At 38.3% G+C, this 26360-nt stretch overlaps 1 protein-coding gene across 4 annotated transcripts in view; it reads right to left on the bottom strand.

Moving 5' to 3' along the window:
- Positions 1 to 16126, bottom strand: part of RBBP8 (RB binding protein 8, endonuclease) — a 34372-nt gene extending 18246 nt beyond the window's left edge. The window contains exons 1-8 of one of the 4 annotated variants that reach the window (XM_050708456.1): positions 15918 to 16015; positions 14462 to 14598; positions 13891 to 13947; positions 13043 to 13261; positions 7858 to 7900; positions 3492 to 3587; positions 1763 to 1875; positions 966 to 1041 (exon numbers count right to left, since the gene is read on the bottom strand). In XM_050708456.1, the coding sequence (XP_050564413.1) occupies positions 966 to 1041; positions 1763 to 1875; positions 3492 to 3587; positions 7858 to 7900; positions 13043 to 13154 (440 nt within the window). In that variant the 5' untranslated portion in view covers positions 13155 to 13261; positions 13891 to 13947; positions 14462 to 14598; positions 15918 to 16015. Of the gene's footprint in view, positions 1 to 965; positions 1042 to 1762; positions 1876 to 3491; positions 3588 to 7857; positions 7901 to 13042; positions 13262 to 13890; positions 13948 to 14461; positions 14599 to 15486; positions 15873 to 15917 lie in introns of those variants that run through there. The other 3 variants (XM_035564083.2, XM_035564084.2, XM_035564085.2) reach the window with 3 other exon arrangements.
- Between the last annotated feature and the right edge of the window lie 10234 nt (positions 16127 to 26360).

Below are 26360 nucleotides of genomic sequence, written 5' to 3'. Positions count from 1 at the left end.
AGTGAAAGCATATAGAAATTCGTTACTACTTGGTCTTGAAGAGGAATGCTTCCAGGGTTATCAAGTATGTTCTGAAAACGATGAAGCGCATACAGAAAAAGAATAGGATGATTAAGGTGTGAGAGGTGGGAGACAAACAATGAAATACGAAAGGAATAGAACCACAGGCCTTTCTAACTGTACTCTAAGCTGTTTTACTCTGACAACAAGGTTACTTTCTAACGAACGTAAAAAATTATACGCCAAAAAAACCTTACAAGCCCATATATCCCATCCCGCTCCCCCTGCCCACATATGCGACTTCTTCACAGATAGCCAAAATTGAGATAAATTTCACGTCAGACCACAGATACACAAGAAAAGAATACAACCTCTGCCTTACAGAGCATACAGTACTTGCTTACTTTACTTGCAACATTATACAGTACATTCTTGGCAGCACACCAGAGAACAATCTGACAGTCAACTTGCAGCTATTTTTATGGCTTTCTTTCAAAGTATGTTTTTTTTTTCTTTTTTAAATTGTAAGATTATCAGAAGTTTATTTCAAAAAAAAAATATTGAAAAATCCCGGGACTCTGGCTACTAGAGAAACTACTTTTCTAGAGCCTTACCCTAAGAGGAAACAACTGTTAAAGGGTCTACAGAAAAATAAAAGAATGAGGTAAGGTTTTCCTATGCACTGCAAACAAACAGAATCATTCTGAGCAATCATGAAGTCAAACTGAATTTCTCCGACAGATTTATCCACCTCTTTGCATTTACACAGTTAAAAAGCAAACAATTCTGCAATACAAAGATGCTAGTTTTACATTGTTATATAACATCAAGTGGCATTCAGCTATCTTTTCCCAGTCAACTAGAAAAGAGCAAAATGAAGTTTTAAAGACTTAAAAGCTACTATTTATATCCCCAGACATTACTAGCAAGATTAAAAACAAAATAAAACAATTCTCAAAACTTACTCCAATTCCTTCTGCAATTGCTGGAACTGTTCAGCTATCTTTTTATTTTCATCCTGCAAGTTGTTTTTTTCATTCACTGCGATTAATGTATAACAAAATTAATTCACACGTGGTAACATTGTATCAGATCTCATTTTCTCCGGTCTTCTAAGGAAATAGAATCAGTTCTAAAACCCTAATACCACATATCTTCTGCAGCTTACCAAAATGAGTTTTCATCACTAAAAATGTTACAAAATGATAAAAATGGCAAAGGAGTCACAGCTACTAGATCCCAACATTAGTTCCACACCATCATTAATTACTTCTGTCCATGTGCATACAAGTATTGTAAAGAGGAATGAATTGCTCACTCAGCTCCACAGACAAAAATTGCCACAGGACACAAGCTTGACCCAGGTAACGTTTGTTTGAACTTATTTTGTGATCACCAGCTACTTCTGAAGCCAGAAGGTTTTCCTTAGAAAACCTAGCTATCAGTCATTTTGTGCCTTGACTCCAGGAATAAACGGAAGCAGCCACATTTTAGCTCCAATGACTACCTTACAGCGTAAGATTTTCCACGTCAATCCAATTTCAGTATTAGCACTTCAATCTAAGCTAAGAAGGCGGTTCAAATGATTAGTAATTGGTATGTGTTACATTATTTTCCAACTGTAGAATTAAGTACCCCCTGACTGAACTTCTTGGACTTACAAAAGCATACCATACATAAATTCTATCAAGTTACAGGAATTTATGAAGGACGAGTTCACAAAACATACTGTTTTGTCTTCAGACTTGTGGACAAAACTTACTAAGCTCAGTGATGAGTTTAAGATTCTGCTGCCGGATATTTTCAAACTCTTGCTGTTTCTTTCTCATATGTTCTTCAGTTACAGCACAACGATCACATAATCCTGCTCTTAATCTACAATAAAATTAAGAGAAAAAAGCTTTATAAAAGTACTGCCATATGTGAAATAGATATCCACACTTAACTGGCCTTTTGAACAGTGAAAACTTGAAAATTTCTGACAACTCTGCAGAACACCACTTAGTAGTAAGTGCTGCAGCTTTATATAGAGACACAGCTGTACCTACACGTACTACTGTCTGTAACAAATACCAAGTATATGTTAAATCCTTTATCTAGGCACCAATACTTAGAACTGGATCTAAAAGGCCTCATTGAGGCATTGCTGCCTCCACTTTGCTCGTCTAGATCAGTTGTTTAAGGCTCATCTGTGGTCAGAAAAGGACTCATAATAATCAGTACATCTTACCCGACACATTCATTCATGCTGTGAAACGTGTGTTCATTTTACAGTTGTTAACTAAACAGTATTTATTTGTGGTACACAGCAAAAAGCATTAGTATTGCCAAAGTGAAAGCCAGATTATTTTGCCTGCTAAGGCAAAATACCAGTTGGTTAAGAGTTCTGCTTTGCTGCTGTTAGCACATGAAGCAAAAAATAGCTAAATTTCCAATTATGCAGTTTAATATTTGAAATAAAATCCATCTTGATTTATGAGTATTTTAATATCATGGAATTAGAGAAAAGGTAAAATACTGAGATGCCTCTTCATGCTAGCTTTTCTGATTACGTAATAAACACACTATTATCATCTCCCTGAATTAAGCAATTTTAAATACTATTTTTTTTGTTTTCCAGCATGTATTTCATCTGCTAAGGGATTAGAAAATTCCATCCACCATGCAAATGTCTCTACCTGTTCACAGTGAAAGTTTATTACCTGCCTGGCTACAAGTTTATGCCTAGTGACTTTTACAGACAAGCAGAGCTAAAAGCATGTTTTGAGTATCGCAGCTCTGATACTTGTGGTAATGCAGGAATGTGAGAAAATAGTTTCATATGAGATGATCTCCAGTTCCCAGAAAGCTTCTAAGAGCCTATTAGAGGCAAATTTAACAAACGTTCCAAAACAAGTATCATTTCTTTTTAGAAGATGGAAAAATGCACTGTAATTTCATGTCAATTGGTTTTGGTTTGCTATACCAGGTTAAACAGCAGCAGATACGGGAAAGGCAGAACAGGTCAAAAGGTGATCAGAATGGCTGAGTCAGTGGCAAGAGACAGAACCAATGACTAAATTTAATATAAAGCAGACAACTGGAATAAGACCCCAAAACTGAAAGTTTTCTTAGTGAATTATTTCATCTGTTTCAAAATACATTGTATAGTTCACCTTTGGGTTTTGTATTTGTATTATTTCTTGACTGATACCAAATTTATGTCTAAAAAAATGAATGAAAAAGAATGCATCTGTCTGCCTCCCAGGCTGATCTGTTTAACTTCCATTCGTCTTTACTGAACTAAATGCTAAGCACTTAGAAAATAGCAAAATAACAATTTAATTCAGTCAGAAGAATTCAAATTCTACACTTTTCTTTGAAACACACTATTTGGAGTATTAGAAAATGACTAATTTACAAAAACCAAACATTCAAACCTGCAAAGTATACAGAGATACTCTGAAAGAACAAAACACGACAAACCCCAGAGCTAAAAAACACTGGTTCACCTGTCTTCTAGAACCTTGATAGTGTCATGAAGTGCCTTTTGCTGTTCTCTGAGCTGTTGATTCTTGGTGTAGAACTCTTCAAGCCTCTCTGCATCCCTAAAATCAAACAGAGAAAAAGTGTTACCTCTAACTTTAAGTTACAGCTTCTATTTTTTCCAATAGAGAATTATCTCTGGTATGTTTCTTTCATACTCTTGGGTAATTCGATCGATCATCAGCAAAAAATACTAAGTTGAAGAAAAATGAAACAAATGTTTCTGACGAATAGTAATTTAGAGACGTCTGAGTTAGAAAAGTAGCAGCTAGTTTCTAATTCTACAACTAGAGCTGACCTTCTATAAATCTGATTTTTGCTCAGGACAAATATTCAGTTGAAGATAGTCAAGGCATAAAAGCTAATAGTATTCAAGCAACCATTTCAGGAAACGTGAGCTCAAGTGCTTCTTAAATCACTGTCTTGCTGAGCTGTTAGGGAGCTAACGGGGGGCCTTTGCAGCCAGGTCATTCTGCTCTTTTTTCAAGCAGCAAGTGCAACTTGTAGCACAGCAAACCACATCGAGTTTGTAAAGCTATAACAAATCTCAAGAGCCATTAAAGGTTTAATTCCTCGGGCAGCAATTCCCAGGCTACAGAACATGGATTTCCAGAACATGAATGGGAAGCAAACTCTCTTCCCAAACATCTCAGAAACAGAAGAACTTGGGTAAAATTTCTTCTCTACAAGACAGGACTGTTTACTTAATAAAGAACAGCTATTCTGAGGAGGAGTTAAGAAAAACTAGTAACATTAACTTCTCAGCTTTAGCTCCCCTTGACATTTATTATCTGACCACAATATCTCTTCAGGATGCACACAAGGTATAAGCAACAAGCACATGATATTTTTCTACAAATTAACTTTCAGAAGAAGCTCAGCAGCTGAACCTATACAACACAACAGTATCTAAGCCCTGAGAATTCACTCCTAACTCTTCTTTTTACCATGGAATCCTTTGTATATTCCAAGAAAGTGGGTGTTTTCATCATGCCTGAGATTAATCATTTAAGAAAGCCATGAAATTGGCTGACAAAAAACAGCAAAGGACAAACACAAGAAAACATATTTACTAACTTGTTGATACAATTCTTTTACAAAGATTTACTTTCAAAACAACTCTCCCTTTAAAATATATTAATCAAACACATTTGCATATTGCTGGTATTACATGATTATTATAGCAATACAGAAAAGTAATAATCATGGGCCATAAAGTGAATGGGACAGCCAGGAGGATCTGCAGTATACAATCCAGATATATTTTATTAATTCTAAAATTTAAGAGTGGGTATTTTTTCTGCACTACCAACCAGACCACTGCCATCCTTTTCAACTGCCTACATAACATATAAAACGGTTAAATGTTCACAGCGTGATGGACCATTTAAGACTTACACTTTCACATGAGAAGAAAGTGTTGAAGTTCTGTTATTTCAGTTCATTAACCATGTAAAGGCAGGCCATGGCAAAATGAAAAGTCTGCAAAAAAGTCTATATTTTTCTGATGCTTATTTCAAAAAAAAAGTCAATGTTTTTCAGTTTACAAAAATTACAGAAGTCCTAATATTCAATACTAATACTCCTATTCAATTTTAAAATCTTTTCTCAAGCTGCCTTTAAGACATACCTTATTCCATGGCATTGATTTATTTGTAAAAAATACATAATATACACTAATACTCCATTCCTTCCACTTAAATCCTGTAAAACGTCACCAAGATATTAAAATGACAGGAGAAACAAGGCTTTTTTTTTTTTTTTTAAAGCCAGTGCAGCCAATAAACCTAACAGACATTTTAGACTATGAGACACTCTTCTTAATGAAGAGTCTCTGACCTAGCTTTTACAAGTCATTAGCTCTAGTGCTGAACTGGGGTACAATATAAGGCACTCATTGTCAGCTGATTACAAAGTCTGAAACTTTAAACCTTAGGTATTCAGATGCATCCAGGAAAACAAGACCTACTACATAAAGAGTATTGTATCGACAGTGTGGTAATTGGAGAAAGATTCCAACAAACAATAATTAAAACATTTGCTACGTGTTCAGTCACATCACCGATAACAGTCAGCATCTAGAAAATTAATCAAGTAATTTAAGGTTTTCAGGATACAGAAGCAACTCATGACACAGCAGATCAAGTTAACAATAACAGCAAAAGATCTTTTCACCCTTTCAGATTAGAAATGAAATAGCTACTTGATTAGTGAATTGTACATAAAAAATAACAAGATGTTAAACCGATCCATTCTCCCCCCCCCAAAGTACATGTAACCTGTAAGTTAAAAACATAGCACCAAATATTTGCTATCTAAAAGTAATCTAATAACCCTAAGGGCTCATCCATCCATCCATCCGCTGTAACAGAAAGGTATTTCTTGTGATACTGCATTACCAATCTCAATGTTCAGTAAGCATCTTTAAAATATAAACAGGTATGCTGCTTGGACTTTAATGAAAGATCTGACAAGATTCCATGATACGTCCTGACGTCTTGGTAAAGCACATATGAATTAATAGCTCCAATTGACTAAAAATTTGCTAACAGACCAAATAAACAGTTGGACTCTCCTGCTACATTTTTATTTTTTAAATCACTTATCAACTCTTACTCACAATTAAAGAGCAGCTGCAAAGAACGTATACTGTAGTAGTAGCATGCTAGTGCTCAATTGAACAACAAGCAGTACAAAAGTTGACCAACCTTGATCCTTAGGAGCAGGTGCATAGTGGGGGGAGCTGGGAGTTAGCAACACAGGTACCCTCAGGATTTGTAAAACCTGCTGTGGTGAATCGCTACATAAATGCAGGGGATCCTCATGGTGCCACAGTAAGATGGATGCTGTTGTGGAAGTGATTAATCAACACTTCCTTTTGTGATCCTGGCCTGAACTGTTCCTTCAGCTGCCACTGCTGTTGTCTAGCAGCTTCTCTGCAGCATTTAGTCCCCAGAAAGTGCAGAGAAAACATTGTAGCATCTGCTTAAAGCATCAAATGACACCACGTGGACAAGTCAAAACCATAGGCAGGAAATCTACAGCCTCAACAGATTAGATCTACATGAAAGCAGCTGAAATGTGAGAAGATGCGACACTTTGAGGATGCAAAGTACTACTGTGGATTACCAAACACCAGCAGGATTGGCATCATTTTACTGAAGTAAGCAAAACACACAAGCCTTGAGGAGGTTCAAACCTAGGGGAGACTTTATTTGTCACTTACACAATTTGAGAAACTAAAAAAAAAAGAAACAAACCAAAAAACAGAGAACTAAGAAACCTAACAGGAATTAATAAGTGACATGATAATATAAATGTTACTTCTGTAAAAGCACAAACTGAACACAGCAAGACAAGCTTGCTGTCTCAAAACTAAGATCGTATATCTTACTGCTTCAAATAGCAATGCTGGGAACGTAAGTATGTAGTATTTCTTGCTTATTTTAAGAAGAGTTACATTTTATTTCTTGTATCAAATACAATGATATTGTTTTCCGAGGTGGAAAGAGAACAAGCAATTCATTTTTATTCCTCTCACACAGCACTTTAAATTGCAATTCATCATACAGGACTTATATAATATTAACACAGTTAAAACTGAAGTAAAAATCTGAACAGGACATCACATTAACAGGTCATTTATCATTTAATTAGATATGGCTCTAAATCTTATTTTTCTTTTGCTGACTAAGACTGTAAATATGGACTTGGGTTCTACTGTATACATAAATCTCGCAATCCAGATTTTTTTCCCCAAATTGCTTCTATTGAACAGAATAGGATTAGCAGTAAATATTTACTGCAAAAGAAGTCACATTTGTCGTAAAAGTATAAGGAGTGCCTGAAAATTAGTAAATTGTTTTTTTTTTAAACCAGAATCCTAACTGAATGACTAAAAGCTGAGTTAAAGCACTTCAGCTGATATTAAAAGCAAACATCTAATGAAGAGAAATATATAAAAAAAAAGTTATCTGTAAAGAGATGCAAGTGGCAAGACAAGACTTGACCTCAATTTTAAAATGTCTCCCTAATAGTCTTTTGTTTTAGAAATGTCAACATTGTTGATGGGCATCCTAGAAATAGTATAGATAGAAAAACCTTACCAGACATTTGTTGAAGCAAGACAAACCTAGCGTTCAGGTGATACATCCCACAAAGATGTATCTACACCTTTAGATGACTTCAGCTGAACTATTTAAATGAACAAAACTTCCTACATGTCTGAAAGGAGACATCCACAAGAACTTAATTGATCTTACAGGAATTACCGCTCATTAATTGTACTTAGACTCTCCTTCAGTAAATCACATCATAAGGATGAATACTTACAAGCATCTTTCCTTCTTCAACTTAGATATTTTCAGTTGTAAGCCTGAAAAGTGGAAAGAAAAGAAGATATTGTTATACAATTCTGACTTAACAAAGTCAGTGGACACAATAAATAAATTCTCCTTTTGCCAATGATATCTGCAACAGAGAGAGAACAGTCGCTAATTTGGAACTAATGGTTCATTCTGGATTTCTTGTGTATGTTCTTGTGTATGTGTCTTGTGTATGTTCTGCAGTATCCTGGAAACCAATAAAGCTATTACAATCCTGAGGAAAAAGGGACTTGTTAAACACTCGGATTTACACTTAAACGGGTATAAAAACACCCTCTTTGTAGAAAGGAAAAAAAAACAAAAAAAACACACATGCTAATACCAAGTACTGTCAATATATTTTAATTGACTACGCATACATGACACAAAATAAGTTCTGTGTATAAATTGTATATAAATCGTGTATATATAACTGCATAATACTACACTTAAAACATAGCATGCAATACGTGAATCTAATAACGTATTAGATATGCATAAAGGAAAGTTATTCAAAATACATTTTAAGGCTTTAAATACAAACGGACAACATGTTCTGTTGGAGGTACACTACCAGAACCTCTCAGACAAAGCTTTTCTGGAACCTCTTACGGTGAATTGAGGAGAGATCATTTCATCTGTGGCTCTTCTCCCAGTAAGGAATACACACTCCAAAATGTATGTTCTGTGCATGAGTAAAAAGGTTTCCAAATCCAAATGATGCTCTCAGGCATGAGTGGCCAGCTGACAGCCTGATCTAGAGAGCAGCCAAGCCAATCTGCTTGCAGTCTTCTGGGTACTGGATGAATGTGCACAGGTACAGAAATATAAAGGTGCTTTAAGTATGGCCTAGGTGAGATGCAGTGAAATTTATGTGATACTACCCATATGCAAGCTGGACATTCCTATTCTGAAAAAATGGTTGGATACAATCAGAGTCCAACTGTGTAACTTTTTTTTTAATTACATATGCAACAGTAATTTTAAGAAATAAAAAGAAAGCAATGTAACATTCCTAAGACCGTATTTTTTTCAAAGGGTGAAAAGCAGTCAGCAACCTGTGTTTGAACACAAGGTGTCTTGTGAGCTTTTGCAAAAGCATTAGTCTTTTTGGAGGATATAAACTTCTGGTACCAGAACACTTTTAGGAAAACTTCTGACAATTTTAAATTTAAACCAAAACACATATCCAATACTACATTTTTTTGATAGAAAATGCTGGTTAAGGCAGCCAGTCGACTTTTTTCCTTTCACCTACCACACTTAACTGGGATCAGCTCAAAGGGCAAACTACTTGCTTGAGAAGGTTCACTGCTCAGGACACATAGAACGCAACGGTCAGGTCAGCCAGAGAGTCACTGAAACCATGCCACAGATGGCTATGAGATGCCAGTGAGACAATGAAATAAGAATGCAATGACTGCTTAAAAAACAGAAAAGGGTTATTGGGAAATATAGCACGACTTCTTTCACCTCTAGGTGTTCAACACCCATGAGATGTTATGTTCTATAATGCAAATCAGCGCAGAAAGAGGGTTTTTTTTTTTTAAGTAGTTGCTATTCATCAAGTCAATTAGGCATCTGCAATTAGAACCCCTATAAAGCATGCTTTAATGCTGCTCCACGCCCATCGGAAGGAATGAAGCTGCACAACAATGCATCTCCTGTATGAACAGGTAGTCTGTTCAGCAAGGATTCAGGATGGTAACACTGGCAACCTGAGCCACAAATCGGAGAGGCAGCGCTCAAAAGGCTCAGTACTGTGCTGCAGGTAACACTATCTCCCCTCTCACCTGAATGCAGGAGGAACCTAACTGGTTACTTACAGGCTGTGTTTTTTCTTAATTCAAATGATTGCAACGAGAAGGCAGGAATCCTGTTTGTTACATTTATCCAAGAGCACTGAATTACTACATTAGGTGTAATCTCTTCCTTTTGCTTTTCCAGAGCATGGGCAGACTTCAACCAAACTAATTAAGACAACTTTTTGTTTTCTTTTAAACAATGTGAATGGGTTTTCAGATTTCCCCATTTAATAATCTAGTAAACACATAAACATGTGCAACTACACTGTGTACATTCCCAATTCAACTTCCTCTCTTACACAATATTTCTATGAAATAGGCAAGCTACAGACTATATAAATCTACATTATGTAAAGCTCGTAAGTGTTCTAGTAAATGACACTGTCTCTATTAAGATGATGGAGACTTTCTTTAAACTATCATTAGGCAGATTAAATACACAACACTATCTTAGGAAAATTGCAAGTTGTACTTGTAATATTTCAATTAATAGATATGAACATTACTGTTCTGATGAATTTTCAAACGCACTAATTCTACCTTCTGAAAATTCACCGTGCTTGGGAAAACAGCAGAATCACTGAAATTTTCTAGGAATTGGTTGGACAAGCTTCTGTCAGCAGTGACATAGATGAAATCCTACCTTGAGGGTACAGAAATGGATTGGATGACCTCCTCGCTTCCCTCCCAGCCCTGTTTTTTTTTTTTTTTTTTTTGTTACTTTTGAAGAGTTTCCAACCATTTCCTTTCCTACAGCAATAATGAGATTGCTTTCCTCATAGCTTTCCCTGCTTCTAGGCCAACAGTCCTTTTCACCCCTTTACCCTAATTCCCTCAAAACCATTTTCAGAATCAAGGAATAATTGAAAAAGAATTAAAGCTATTTCTTGTACGCAACATTCTCTTCTTGCATTTCTGCACTGAAATATAGTTCTTTTTAGTCCTTTAGATTTGAATTCGTCCTCAGGAACCACGTTGATAAGGCACACATGCAGGAAGTATTCATATAATTATTTTTAGTCACTTTATAAATAAACAGCATTATTAAATTCCTTTCTGATCCAAGTGAGCTATGTAAGTGTTTCACACATTTTACATGTAGGTAACGAAAGCAAACATATTTTTAATAGCCATTAATCTGAGTTGCTAAGCATGCTTGAATTCCATGAAAAGTCAGCCAAAATTGACCATGTCCAATATCTTTGGAAAGAGGGCTGTGGATTGTCACAATGAATTTGAGAGAAGTGCCAGGCTGGCTATTTTGTCTGAAGAGATCCAAAATTTGGAGTTTCAGCATTTTTTGCAAATGATCACTTTTAAAGAATAAAAAACTCTCACTCACTAATGAAGTCGCAGGACTGGGCGAGTTTAGATAACATGGAGGAATAAAAACATTCTTTACAATACAGTAATTTAAAAATTCAATGCAACCCATTTTGAAATGTATGAGTTTATATATTTATAGAATATAGACTACAGAATACTTCAACTATTATAGCTTGTATAATATATCTGATCGTTTCAAACTTGTTCTTCATAAATTCTGCTTTTCATGGACTTGTAATTAGAAGAATTACCCGAAGAATTCCACAATGGTAGTGCCCTGTGCCTTGTATATGCAAAAGACTTTTTCTCCAACTACTAACTTTCCCCTAATCCGACTTCCACCATCTTTAAAATAATTTTTTGCTGACATTTAGATTGGAAACTCATGAGTCAATTTTAATTCTTATTTATAGACTTCAGAAACAAGCAAAGTCCAGGCAAGCCTGTGTTTGATGTTTCTAAAATATCTTCCAGTGCCATTTTCTATAAGAGGATCCCCACCTTTGAAAAAATTAACTATCCTTCAGGCATGTCTTTGATGTTATCACGGAAGACCTAATTTTACCTAACACGGTGCGGGACATACTGACAAAGGGCTAGGCATGAAAAAGTCTGCCTAGTGGCAAAATTATCTGGCCCCACCCAGCATGCGTTCTGAAGAGTATCTTTACATGCATAAAGAAAACCAAAACGTTAAATCACGTGCTGCACATCCCAAGAAACTAGAGAAGGGGTCACTTAACGTTACCCTCTACATTAGAGCTTTTTGGTTTTCAAGTTTTTGTTGTTCAGACATGCCATAGATTGCCAGATCCTACTCTGTCAGTAATTCTGTGTGTTATCTGTAGCTGACATCACACCCACTCTGAAAAGAAACATCAAGATTAAAAAAAAATAAACCCTCATGAAAATAGACTTTTTGTGTTTTGAACATAATATAAAATTGTGTATCTTACACTTACACATTTCATTTTTTAATGTAACAATATCATACTAACCGGTACATCTTTTCTTTCAGCTACCAAACCGATGCAAATTTTTGAAAAAAGAAAAAAAAATAGTTACTAACACAAAGAACCAAGGCTTGGCATTGCAAATTCTTGAGCCAAGACTTCTGTGGCTTTCAGCATGAGGTATGAAACATCTCTACAGCTCTTAACTCACAAAAAAATCACCTGCTTTTATTCCAGACTAATAAAAATACTTTTTCATGCATAATAATGTGTTTGTTGAAGATGCTGTCAAATATTATTCCAATCCATTCCAAAAAAAATGGATTGTGTGACTTAAGAAAACACAGCAGTTTACTTCTAAAGTATTTTTAGCAAAATATTTTATGAATACTACTTCTGAAACAGTATTATAAGAATATAAATATTCAGTGCAATAATTCATCTTTGAGTGTTATTAGTTTCCTACACCGCTGAAGAATGGAAAGACATTAACAGTGAACCATAGTAAAATAACATGCAGATCATAAAGTATAGCATAAAAATAAACAACATTATTATAAGTTCTGCTGAGAAATTGTTGAACACTAAAAACTGAAGAAATATTTTTCACTTCAGTAATACGAATCTGCAATGGGATTTGGCATAAGTCAGGGGACGTAATGCAAATGCTTGTCCCAGCCTTCATTTTAATAAATCCCAAGTGACTAAACCCAAAGGAAAAAAAAATACATTTAGTAACTTGATTTGGAAACTTTTAACCATAACCATTGAAACTTAGCCAACATTTGAATATTTCCTATGCAAACACAGATCCCATGTAACATTGTGTTATTCCTCTCTCAGGTGACCTAGCAAATCATTTATACTTCGGCAGTTTAAATCTGATCCTGTTAAGCCAGGCTTAGGTGGTCAGTCTGTAAGGATCATTTGTAATCATTCAGTCCCTCACCTAAGCATAACATAAAACTTTAAAAATGTATTTAGATCCACGCAGACAGAGTGGTATTCTGGTTCAAAGTTCTACCGTGGCAAGAGACAGCTTTCTGTGAAATGAGACTTCACTTTTTACCTTGTACTTCTTTATCATGACATTCTTTCAGCTTGGACCACAGCTCCTTGAAGAAATCTCCAGAAGATTCTGCAGAATTAGGGCTCCCACAAGTTCCTCCAGATGCATTCATCTTGTTTCTTCCGCTCTCAGCTTACTTATTTGCAGAACTGGCTCGCTCTCACACTTTAAGTTTTAAATAACATAGTTATGAAGCTGTTCCTGAAGACAGGTGTATGCCTGTAATGACAGATCGACACCACTTATGTTTGCATTTATCAGAATATAACTTGCAGCCAGAGATGAAACACAAAGCTCACTCATATTCTTGTCAGGTTGTACTTATTTACTGACAGCCACCCTGAAAGTATGGAAGATGGCAAGGATTTTGCTGCAAGTAATACTAAAATAACAGAAATTTGTCCACTCCTACCATTTCCCCACCCCTTAAACAGCTATCAACTTAAAAATAGATTAAAAATACTTAGCAGTCTTTAATCTTTCTCCCTGTAAACTACTGTTAAATAGAACTCGTTTTCTAAAGTAACCCGTGCTTCCAAAACGTTGCCATCAGAAAAACTGTTTGTGAGAAGTTTTATCAGAGATACATTTGTGTACATGCATTCTAACATTGTACGTGCAAATAGATGTGGATACAAATGATAGATTCTGCAAAGAGAAGCCCAGCTCTCCTTGAAGTCTTCCTGATTCTACATTGAATTTATTCCTACTCCACAACACAAAGGAACTAAATCAATCTCAGAATTCCTAAGTCCCCAAAATGTCAGTATTCTAGGAGAACTATCAAAGTCAGAGAGCTCTGTCTTAAAAGTCAGACTGCCTATACAATTCAGATAGAACAACCTTACCTGTCATTCCTCTTTCTTTTGAAGGGTTTCTTAGCACAGATGATGCCCTCAGGTGATCTACAGGGGAAGTGTGGTACTCAGATCTGGGTCTGAGCCAAGGTGATTCAACTCTAATTGGTGCATGGGGTGTCCAATATGGAAATACTCATGTAATCTCTGCCCTTTGGTTCCCTGGGTATGCAGCTACTGGTTTAACTGGTCACCATGATAAACTGTTTAGGCCACCGGTTAATGACCTTGTCTAGGACCTGGAAGCCTTGGTTCCTGTCTTCTTTCTCAAATCTTTGCGTATAGTCTTAAGCAAGTCACTTTTATTTCAGAATGCCCATTTTAAAAATAGAATAAAAGTAATGGAATAAAGCATCATTTTCAACAACACAGGAATACTGTGTAAGGACACTAAAATGCTACAGTAATGGTAGCTGATGGAACCATCGGTAATCATTAGGTACCTCCAAATTTGCTTTAATATTCTACATCTCTAGAAAATTCAGTGCCCATGTCAGTACCTGATTTCAACCTAGCTTATGTTCTTATTTTGAGAATAGTCCTTAACAGAAAAACAAATTACCTTTTCAAATAGGAATGCCTACAATTCTTCGGCTGAAGTTGAATGGCACTCTGCTTGCATCTTCTGAGCTGAAATGCTTCGCTTTGTGTGCTGTCAGATTAAGCCATCTTACAATACTTCTTTGTGGAACCGATTGCCTAGTGACATTAGGAAGGTCTTTTAAACTCTTATTTTTCTACCTTCAACCACACGCAGATACCTCAGAAACCATCTTTTTCTCTGTTGAGCACTAGGGCAATGAAATCAACAAACTTGTTTGTGCTTATTGTCTCAGGGTTGAATATCTCCAATCATTTTCAAGTGCACCTGACTCCAGAATTAATAAGAATTAATCTCCAATGGTTTTGCTGTGCTTTTTTTCCCCCCACAAAAAATATTGTAAGAAAAAAAAAAAGGGAAAAGGTTGCTGGAAACAATCAGTACCTCTACAAACAGGAAAAAAATCAATGGCTTTTCCCAAGCTTCATCTGCCTCAAGATCCCAAAGTGATACATTGTTTTCTACAGGTGTCCAACCTGTCTTCAAAGAGAGGGCCCCCAACAAGTGTTCTAAGAGACCCTCCGACATGCCTGGGCGGCTGCTCAGGTGCAAGAGGCACTCAGCAACAGCAGCTTCTTAGCTGACTTCCAGGTGTGGGCAAAGCAAAGCGCCTGAGCCAGGTGCACAGCCAGGTTAGGCAGCACACAGCCACCCCTCACGAGCCTCCCTCCTGCTGGCAGGGAGTGTGGCAGCCCCAGGACCCCAGGGGTGCCCCTTCATAGAATAATTGAGGTTGGAAAAGTCCTCCAAGATCATCTGGTCCAACCATCATCCTACTGCCAATGTCACCCACTAAACCATGTCCCTAAGCACCACGTCCAGCCTTTACCTTGAACACCCCCAGGTACGGTGACACCACCACCTCCCTGGGCAACCCGTCCCAATGCCTGACTGCTCTTTCTGAGGCAGAAATGTCTCCTCATTTCCAACCTGAACCTCCCCTGACACAACTTGAGGCCATTCCCTCTGGTACTATTGCTAGTTACCTGTGAGAAGAGGCCGACCCCCAGCTCCCCACAGCTTCCTTTCAGATACCTATCGAGAGCAATAAGGCCTGCCCTGAGCCTCCTCTTCTCCAGACTAAACACCCCCCAGCCGCTCCTCACAGGACTTGTGCTCCAGACCCCTCACCAGCTCCGCAGCCCTTCTCCGGACTCGCTCCAGCACCAGAGCAGAGCACAGCGGGACGATCCCCTCCCTGCTCCTGCTGGCCACACTACCCCTGACACAAGCCAGGATGCCGTTGGCCTTGTTGGCCACCCGGGCACGCTGCCGGCTCATGTCCAGGCAAGCATCGCCCAGCGCCCCCCGCTCCGCGTCCCCCGCCCGTCCGCCCGTGGCTCCACCTCGCCACAGCCCCGCGGCCGGACCCAGGGAGGGGGGGGTGGGGGGGGCGGGGGGGGAGGAGCGCCGTTACCTGGTTGGCTCCCGGCGGCTCCGCGCGAAACGGCGGGAAAAGGGGAAGCCGCCGGCCGCGGCCCCAGCGGCAGATATCGCGGCGGGTCTCGCGAGAGCGGCGCCGTGAGGGGACAGGGGTCGGGGGGCGGCTCCCGTCCCCAGCTGGCGCTGGGGGCCGTTGTGGCCGTTGGGCTGTCCAGTGAGAGCAGCTTGAGGGAGGAGAGGGGCGCGGGGCGGGCGTGGGCAAGCGTTAAACCCGTGAGGCACAAAGCGACACGGAAGTGCCAGCGTTAGCCGTGCTGCCTCGACTGCTGGAGCCTGTTTTTTGTGTCACTTAAGATTTTTGCCGATGTGATTCCCCCCCTCTCCCCCCCCCCCCACACACATTGCAGATCAACGTTATTTTATTCTTTGGGACCAATCCTGCTGTCTGCCATGAAGTACACCTTTTCATCTTTAGTTTGTAGCTTGCCTTGGTCATGAAGTAGAAACAAAACACTGCTTTTCAGAAATATTATTCTGCCTCCACACGATTTCCTCTTTACCATTAAAACACATAGGCAGCTTAGTGGCATCCTGAGAGGACACACTGGTCGTTGCAAGGGCAAGTGCTGCAAGCATACACTTTCTAGTCTATTAATTGCGGTATTAAAAAGATAGGTGTTCTGGTATTTAATAGATGTTAGTAGCTGCTTCATCTTGTTACATACATCACTCAAATCTCCAGAATATATCATAAATACAGAGCTACAGCATAGATAAAATTGGATCTGAAATACAATTGTAATATTTCTTAAAAATGTTGAAATTCTGTCAGAAAGGAGTCCTAAACGACCCGTGATTAAGCAGGCTTCAAATCTGTTCAGCTTTGTCAAATATACTCTGAGTTTCCCATCAACTATATACCTTGAATTTTGAAGTATTTCAAAAATCTTTGTTGTGGAAGAGGTTAACATTTCCACTAATTCCTTACCATTGTTTAATCACTATTTTTGAACTAAAATAAAATAAATCCAGTGTTTTCGTAGCTCAGCAGCATATTACTTAAGCTGATAGTTTGGTATACCATAATATCAATATACATAGAACTAAAAGTAGATGCATCTTATGGAAGAGACTGTCATCGTAGGTTGTGATAGACACTCTGCTATTCTTAAATAACCACTGCAAGAACTGTCTCATTGACAGCTTTTTATTCTATATCTGAAGCTTCTATAATCTAAAAGTTAGTGATGTAGAAAAGTGTTTCCTTGGGGTTAAGAGAAACAGCTGTTTTAAATATATGCATAGACCTGATAAGTAGCAATAAAATAGCCTTGCTTGTTGTTCAGGTGTTTACCACAAGCCAGGCTTTTCTTTCTGTTTATAGGAAGCACTCTAGATAAAAATAATGTCACCAATTTTATTTGCCAGTAAACTGCATGAGCAGCTTATTCTTGTATTTGCTCATGCTGAACTTTACAGCAATGTAATTCCATTGAGTTCTGCAGTGCTATCCTTATCGGCTTAACAGTAAGTGATAATGGATTAAGACCAGCAGTGGAACTTTGCCTTTATCTCCTTTCCAGATTTATTTGATTTTTTGTATCCCATAATCACATATTTGATCACCAATTACTGCGTGGATCCTTGGCTCATTAAACATACTAGAAAACTACCAAAGAGTCTTATATTCCACAGTCCACTTAATATGTCTTAAGCTGACTCGTCTAACTGGAACTCATCTCATTCATCTCTTAAGAGTAAATGCCACACCTAGACAATAACACTGTGGGAGAAAAAACCTCACCAATGTTCAGCTTGAACAGAGGCAATACTTTTTGTAGTCATGGCTCATGTCCAGTTTTCAAAGTAGCCCTTAATATGACATATTAAGCTAGGTGACAGACTACTTATCCATGAACAACTCTGAAGAAGGAAATCTAATTTAGTCCCAGCCCAGTTTAGACCTGGCTTGTCTGAAATGTTTATCTTTACTAATAATATGTGAAGCTCTTGATCTTCAACCACTGTTTAGTGGTAATACCTTCTTGTTGACTGGCCAATTCACCAGCATATCAACTAATGACTGAATTTCTATTTTAAGAGTACTACAGTGTTGAAACACAGATAAAATAAAAATTAAGAAAAGCCATTATGCCTCACCCATTTTTTTTTTGGTGATAGAGACTGCATCAGTGTTTCTAACCATTCAGATAACAGTAGGTGACCTAGCCCAATGCATATGCATACAAAATAAGATTAAAAGAGATTAGCAGATAGCTTACTTTTTTTTTTTCTCCCATTACTTCAAATTTAGATACAAAGATTAAAACCAGCTTTGAATTACACTGGGAACTCTAATTTAAATATTTTAATTGCTTTAAACACAATGATAAATATATCACTCTCTTCCTGTATATATAAATATATATATACAATAGTTAAGTCCTTATTTATTTATGTAAGATTTAGCAGATTGCACGTATACACACAGGGCCAGTGTGCTCACAGCCTCCCTGACTGGCAGGGAGTATTGCCCTCTGCACTGAGGGATAAATATATTGCTCAATTCCTAGGCATGTTCATTTTGTTAACTTTATGTTGCAGTTGCCAGTAAGGGCATCAAAGGCATGCAGCTTCAGATGCAGCGAACAGGAGCATGTGGCAGTTCAGCTGCTGCCTCAACGGGGTTTAAACCTTACAGGAACTGGCAGTCCTCTGAATGGTAGGTTTCTTACACCTGGGAATGCACACAGAGCATACCAATGATGTCTGGCACCGGTATTTGCTTTTTCTGCCACTCCATCACCCCCCACTAGTTGAATTTCATTCTTCTCGAGCTGCTTGCGTAGCCACTTTTGAAACTGAGCCAAGATCAAATTCCCTGATGCCAGCAACAATGTTCACTTTAAGAGACCCTCTTCTCTGAAGTGCTTTCACTGCTCCTCATCTGTAGTCAGAAACAGCCAGGATTTGTTCAACTGAAACTCTCAGGTCTTTTAGAGATCCTTGATGGAGAAAAAAAAAAAGAAACCTGAGGGATGCTGTTTCAGGACTCCAGTGCAGTGTTGCTGGTCCTCAGACTCTAAGGAGGAGCACCTGTGTGTGTTATCTGCACGCAGAGATGTTTTGCTCTTACTGATGTTTCTTGGGCTGACATGAATAGTGTTGAGTACTTTTGCATATATATATATATATATCAGCCTTGGAAGGTTATTTCAGCTTGGAAGGCTGAAGTAAATGTTTACATGTCTGCATACAAAATCATGCCACCTACCTTTTGGTGTAGTGAATGACAAGAATTCAGGACAGGAAAACAAGCGAAAGAGAAATAACAAATGGGAAACAGTATTTTACTTACCTTTTGAGGAAAAAAAAGATCCCCAAATGATAGCCCCTGCCTGCCACCTCCCCCCGCCCCCAAAAAAAAAAAAAAAAACAGCAAAGGAAAACCCAAATAAAACAGAACAAACTGCAGAAGCAGAAGATGGCAAGCAGTCTTTTGAAAAGCTAATTTATTTGGTTCAATTTTTTTTTTTTTAAATATATTGTGGTCCCATCTATAGCTTTAGAAATCAAAGCTCCCTTGTAACATTTTAGAGGTTCTACACAGTCTCTGCTCAGACCACACAGTTCAGCCAGTTACAATTTTGGCTTTTGAGAATAGTTTATTCCTTAGCAATTTTTCATTCTGTATTTGATAGGGAAATCAACTGTGATGATAAATACACTTTTTTTTCTGCTGAACATTTGTAGCTTCTGTGGGAGTGCAAAACTTTCCCTATGTTCTTTTCTGTGTACCCACACCTTGAAGAACAATTTTAACACACAGATGCAATGCTGTTAATGAGAAAGTCATTTCAATTTGCTGTTCATTGATTTTTTTAGCTGCTCAGGAGGCCTTTTTATTGGCGCTCTACAAAAGGATAATGTTCATTTTCACATCAACCTGGAAATAGCAAGCAGTAAACGCTTCCATAACTGAACCTTCCTGTTATGTGACTACCATAAACTCTTACCTAATCCCATATAAATATTTTTTTTAATCTAGTGGTTTATGTCCACTGGGGACACTGATTTATTTGTTTTTAACATCATGAAAGAGAACTTGTAATTGTTTCACTTCAAGACAGACTAAATTAAGATTTCCAGGTAGATGGAAGTACCTATGCAAGGGTTTTCAAAAATGTAGTTACACGGATGGTGAGAAGATTCACATTTACTTAAGTTAAAGAGTTATTTTGTCCTAACAGGCATGACAAAACCTGTCTTCATTCCTTTCTATTCAGCTCAGCAAGTACTTCTGTGCTCCAGTAGTTAATCAGTTACCAGATTCCACAGCTTTTGTTTTCACACTGTTTAATTTTTCTTATTTGACACCATACCTGTGAATGGACTCAGTTGCAGATACAGGTACAACCTTCAGGTCTGCCTACTCTTTAAGACTAGGACTGCTTTTCATTACCATTGCCACCACCGTTACTCATTATTTTCTAAAGAGGAATATTTCTAAGAAGTATACAGAAAGAAAGCAATAAGAATGACAAGCACATTTCCTATCTTACCAAGAAGCCAATTCTGAGCATGTAAATCTAGGTTTAATTAACTCACTTTATAAAACTGAACGATTAAAAAAAAGCCTAGGAAAAATTAGTAACTGCACATCCTAGTGGAATGGCACTCTGCCTTGTCACGACAAGTGTTACTGTGAGGCAGGGATTACAAAAACGCAGTATGAAAGAGAAGACCAAGAGGCAACACTTCAGTGACATGCTCAATACACCAAGTCATTGGCAGTGAAGCTTCTCTCATTCCTGTGCTTGGTTCCTTAGCTGTCTCTCCAGTAAATACTCCTGCAGCCAGATGTTGAGCTGCACACAGCGGGGTCGGAAAGCCGCTCTCGCAAAAATGCTGGCAGCGAGCACCACAGAGACTGGCAGTACCCAGGCACGTTAAGGAGATAGCCATTATACCACTTCAAGCACAAGATAAAGTTTTGCTTAAGGTTATCTTAAATGAATTTTAAAGAAAGACTTTCAAAACTCACCCTTCTGTTTGAATTGTGAAAAGTTCAGTTCTTGATCGGGGTGATAAATATTTACTATTGACTTCCCCTCCAGCTATAAACCTCAAGTGTAAGTGAGATGAGGAAGCCACCGTGGACCACACTAGAGAGTGCCGAGAGGAGATCTGCTGCGCCTAAGATATATACAATGTGCAATGGATAACCTAATATGCCTTTCATTTAACTGGCCGGGCAGGTTTCTGCATTCTGGAGAGCGTGGAATCATACCAGAATTTGTTGGCATAACAGGCCCGTCCGACCGGTTCCCGGGGCGCCCAGGAACCAGCACAACCAGTTCGCATCAAAGGCCGGGCCCAACATGCTGCGGCTCAGCTCGCCGGGGAGGCTTCGTGCGGCGGTGAATTATTCACGCCTCTGTCAACTCCCCGCGCGTACCGCTCCGGGAGAATGATGTAGCCTCCAGCAAAATAATTTACTGAGGGGTGGGGGAGTGATACATCCTCGGGAAATGTAGCAAGATCGTATTGTTAGACGGTTTCTTTCATTTTAGGTGCTGATGCACTGGGCTAGAGGTCTTGCTCAGCATAAATGCAGAGGGAGATGGGAAAGAAAATACCATTTTTAGAGTACTAACCTTGCACACTTCTTATAGTCAAATAACACCAAGTCTCGAGTGTAACCAGGAAAGAAAACAGCAACAACAACCGACCACACAAACAAGCAAACAAACAAGCAAACAAACAAACAAACAAACAAAATTAGGCTCTAATTTCTCCTAATTTCCAGTCCTGCTCTGAGTATACCTACTGCATGTGTAGGACTCAGCACGGCTTTGTTACGTGCGGGCGACGGGAGCCTGGGAGCTTGCACGTGGAATGTGCACCTCGTGCCTTCGGTGGAGCTCTGGGTCAGTGGAAGCTCGCCCTGAATTACCGCACATGATATTTCAAGGTGAAACTGGTCAGAGAACATGAAGTGTCTGGGACATGCTTCCATAACCATGAGGAACTACTTGTGAGGCAACACCCTTTTCTGAAGGATACAGGCAGCTGCCCTGTTACAATAGCACTCGGGCTGTAAGCAGCAGCTGCGCTGCTTCGTATTCATGGCTGGGGGGCAAGAATACTTGCACATCAGTCCTGCATATACCATATTTATTCAAGCTGTAGGCAGGATATGCCCCAACAGAACCCTGCATCTGTGCAAACTTATTACTTTCTTTCAAATACAAATATAGACCATAATTTTCAGATCTCCTGCTGTGATTGTTGGAGTTGTTGACTGAAATCAGTAGGAGCCGTAGAAGCTTAGCACTCTTTGGAAATGTGATCATGGGTACGTACAATCAGTCTGCTAAACCTATGCTTAGGCAGATTCCTTAATCTTTTATTCAGGCACTTAAATTTAAAAGCTCTATCTTGACAAATTTTTCTCTATTTAATGTTGTCAGAGACTCTGAGTAACTTTTGAAACCTGTGTTTGTCCATAAAATGATCCCACAGTGGTATAATTTATCATTTTTTAGGTCTTAATTTCTTACACATTTCAATACTAGTTACCAGACAACTAGTAAGTAGTCACAACAGGAAGTTACCATCAAATTCTACCGGTGTTGTGCAACATGGGCAGCTCTTTCATCATTGACCAGGATAGGTAAAAGAAAAAATGCTGATATTTATATACACTCTATTCAGATTATTGCACTACTATTGCACTATAGTTACCCTTCTTATAAGACTAGTGTTTTTTCTGACAGCCTTGAAAAGGCTTAATTCTGAAGAAAGCAACTGGATTACTAACAGAGCTGACATGACAGATGTACCCTGTTTGTGCTTGCAGTCACACCACCTTAGGGTATGATTTCATACAACTAAGCAGGGCTGGGCTTGGTCAGTATTGGAGAAGTAATTTACAGGAAAGTCCGCTGCAGGAAGTGGTTTTGGTGATTCAGTGGGCTATACTGAATAATTGGGCATCAATGCCAGCTGTGATGGAGATGTTGGTTTCTAGATATGCGATATTTTTTTGTGCCATATGAAACTGAAGTTATTAAAGACTCCAAGCCCTTTTCACAGCCACTACATTTGGAACTGTAAATTCACTTCCAGTGTGGAAATACTGTCTGGAAACACTGCCTTCAATTTGTTTTAATGGGTGTCATGTAATTGGATAAACTGCCCAACTGATTAACATAGGTATATTACAACCCCAAATAGCTGTTAGACTATGTGGAAAAGGTTCTGCTTGCCCAGTAGACTAGAGAAAAGCTGTTGTGCTTCAAAGTTGGTCTACTCCTTCCAGCTGTGTCAGATGGCCTCATAAAAGATGCCATTGGAAATTTTTCTTCTCACATCCTGAGTTCATCATGGCAACAGCAGGACTGAGGGAAGGACATTTGGACCATTTTTAAGTGGATATAATAAATGCCAGCTTTCTCAATACCTTTTCTCTAGATTAAACCTGGCGCCTTACAGCGGATCCGATAATGGGCCTTTAAAGCACATTGGGCTTGCAATGTAACTGCTTACTGGAGTCTGAAGGGTATAGGGACAAAAGAGATGTTTATTATTTGATTTGATTATTTGATCTGGTTACCTTAAAGAAGAGTTAGAACACCTTTTCTCCTTCCCAAACATAAACCACCATGTACACACTTTACACATTCAGTGGGGTCTTCTCATGTATGGTTGCTGGCAGGGTTGAGGCCCTAAATTATGCTTTTATGGCTTCACTTCCACAAGTTGCAGAAAAAAATATTTTTTCAGAATTAAAAAGCAAAGTATTAGAGACAAAGGTTATTGTATGTATCAGTACAGCTTAGGATAAGCATCACTTGACTATTTTTCTCAGCCTTGTAAGTCATGACAGTTCTAAAAATACATATACCACGGAGATAAATACTGTACTATCGGATTTGCTCAGATTTGTCTGTGAGAGAGATTTCTTTTCCTCCTAAAGAAGTAATGAAATCCAAATCCTTTCTTATTTCTAATATAATTTACCGTAAGGGGATCTTTTTCAAATAAAACCTATTATTAAATGGTTTTCCAATTGAGAATAAATTATATATATTTTTTCTCATCTGCAACTTCATCTGAGAAAAGTCACATAATGCTTGTCTGTAAATTCTTTCAACTTATACAATGATCACATGAAATCTTCTTTGGGAGAAGAGACTCAGAGAGATGCAATTCTGAAAAGTAAGACAATCTAAATGGTGCAGGCTCGAACTTGTTCTTATAGTAAAGGTATGCACAAACATTCATGTCTACAAGTATTCATTACAGAGAGTTTACAACATACCTCCCTGTAGCTATCAAAAGCTGCTCAGTGCTTTCACAAACAAATTCAGATAACACATATGCCCCCACACCCTATCAGAGTTAGGTAATACCTCTCTTCTTGACTGGTTGTGTAGCAGTGTAAGGACAGTGAGACCTTTGGTTCATAAACAGCAACCTGAAAAACAGACCACATCCTATCTTGGATGGAGCAGGCAGGCAGGTAGGTAGCAGTTAACTGCCTCTAAGTGGGCCAAAGGATGCAAATAAAAGTATTTTCTGATGCTTTTCTGAGCAAGAACAGTTTTAAAAATTGTTACTACTGATTTGCTAATGACACAAATTTCTTATTTCCCTCAGCTGAGACAGCAGCACCATTCATTGGCAGTATATATATAATATATATATACACACATACACATATATACACCTATGTATTACAAGAGAACTATCGTTATTCTCAATACAAGAGTAGGCCTGATACAAAAGCTTGGCTATTTTTCTCTGAGAGGAAAAAGCCTCAAAATATTCCTCTTATAGGTGTTGGTCGCCCTCTTTCTCCCCAGTTCTGAAGACTGTCTTTAACAGTCGGTCCATTTCAGTAATTCTAGAAGGGAAATCAGTTTTGTCAACTTCTGGCTGTACAGAGGTCTTCCTGTAGGCATGCTGTCAGGGAATGTTGTAAGAGCCCTCAAAAATGGAACCTCTATTTTTGCCCAATTCAAAGAAGTCATCTGTACAAGTGGCCCTCTCCAGCACTCTCTCTGTCAGAGTAACTGGTTATTACATTTTTGAAAAAAAAAGGAAAAAAAAAGAAAAGAAAAAAAAAAGACTTCCACAAACTATCAACATCCCCTCAAACTGTTTTTCCTTCTTGTCTATTGTCTTTATTATTATTACCAAGCATTGCAGCTTATCATTTTATAGACGTTTAGGAATACTTTGGCCTTTTTTGTTAGGAAGTGAGTCTTTACAGGAGAGTGAATATTTGTTATATAGATGATCAACGTTGAGAATTATAAAGCATGAAACAGAAGTGGCATTGCTGTTTTTTTTTTTTTTTGTCTAATTAATAAATACTTTTCTGTTATTTTTCTTCTTTTTCAGATGGTACTGTCTTAAGCAGCAGGCTTCCTATGTGGAAGCATGGGCTAGTCAGAGAGCTCAGAGTTAGCCTGTGACTTGAACCATAGATGTGCTTGGATCAGTTCAGTGCATCGCCCAGCAGATCACTAACCAGCTGTCACCATCTACTCTGGTGAATTTGGTTCACTGTTGGAGTGGTGTAGCAGCATCCTGTTGCAATAAGCAGGAAAGCACATTGCCTAGTAATGCCTTGTGCTCAGAGAAACCTGTTAAGTGGTAGACTCCCCAGCTGCATCTCAGGGTTTCTCCATCATGCCGCTTGCCTGCCAGGTAACACCATGTGTCAGACGTGTCCTTTTGCCTTGGCAAGCATTGAGGTACTGTGTTGCATGTCAGAAAAGAGGAATCATAAGAACATTTTTAAGGAAATGCACTTCATCATATTTAGTGGTTTTGCTTCTCTACTGGCTGCTCTTCTAAGTTTAAATGAGAGTAATTTGTCGAGAGCTGTGACTGTATATAGTAGAATATACAGAATAAGACCAGTCTTCCTTCATCTGTCTATCTCCAAGGTAGCTAATCTCCTTTTTCATCCACTTCACAAACTACAGCATTAGTTAAATTAAAAGACACTATGAAAAGGGATGCTGAATCTGGTTATCCTCTGTTGTTTCAAAAGTAGTCACTCTCAGATCAAATGAGTAACCTACAGAAAACCGATAGAAACTGGTGTTTCTATCTTTCTAGCTCATATATCTGATTCCTTAACAATGTCCTCTTTCCCATGGATATCCATAATAAAAAATAAATGTGTTCTGTTCTCATATATATTTTTTTGATTTGTTCTTTATATAAAGAGGAAAGAACCTCTGACTTTTGATAGCCCTTTTTTTGGTCCTATTTGTCTTTATTTCTCATATTAAGTTCAATACCTCTAACAGGTATGCACTGTCCCCAGGTGTCTGAGCAGTTCCTTAAGTCTTGGCTTAATCACAGTGAACTAAATTAATTTCTGTTAAAGTTAATGGAACCAACAGGGAGATGAATTGGGTCTACTTGTTTCATCCAGTCTCCTCTGTTCCCTCTC

This window comes from Cygnus atratus, chromosome 2 (assembly GCF_013377495.2).
Source record: "Cygnus atratus isolate AKBS03 ecotype Queensland, Australia chromosome 2, CAtr_DNAZoo_HiC_assembly, whole genome shotgun sequence".
NCBI classification, from domain to species: Eukaryota; Metazoa; Chordata; class Aves; order Anseriformes; family Anatidae; genus Cygnus; species Cygnus atratus.
The sequence above is the reverse complement of the archived record's forward strand: the minus strand, read 5'-3'. Positions and strand labels throughout refer to the sequence as shown.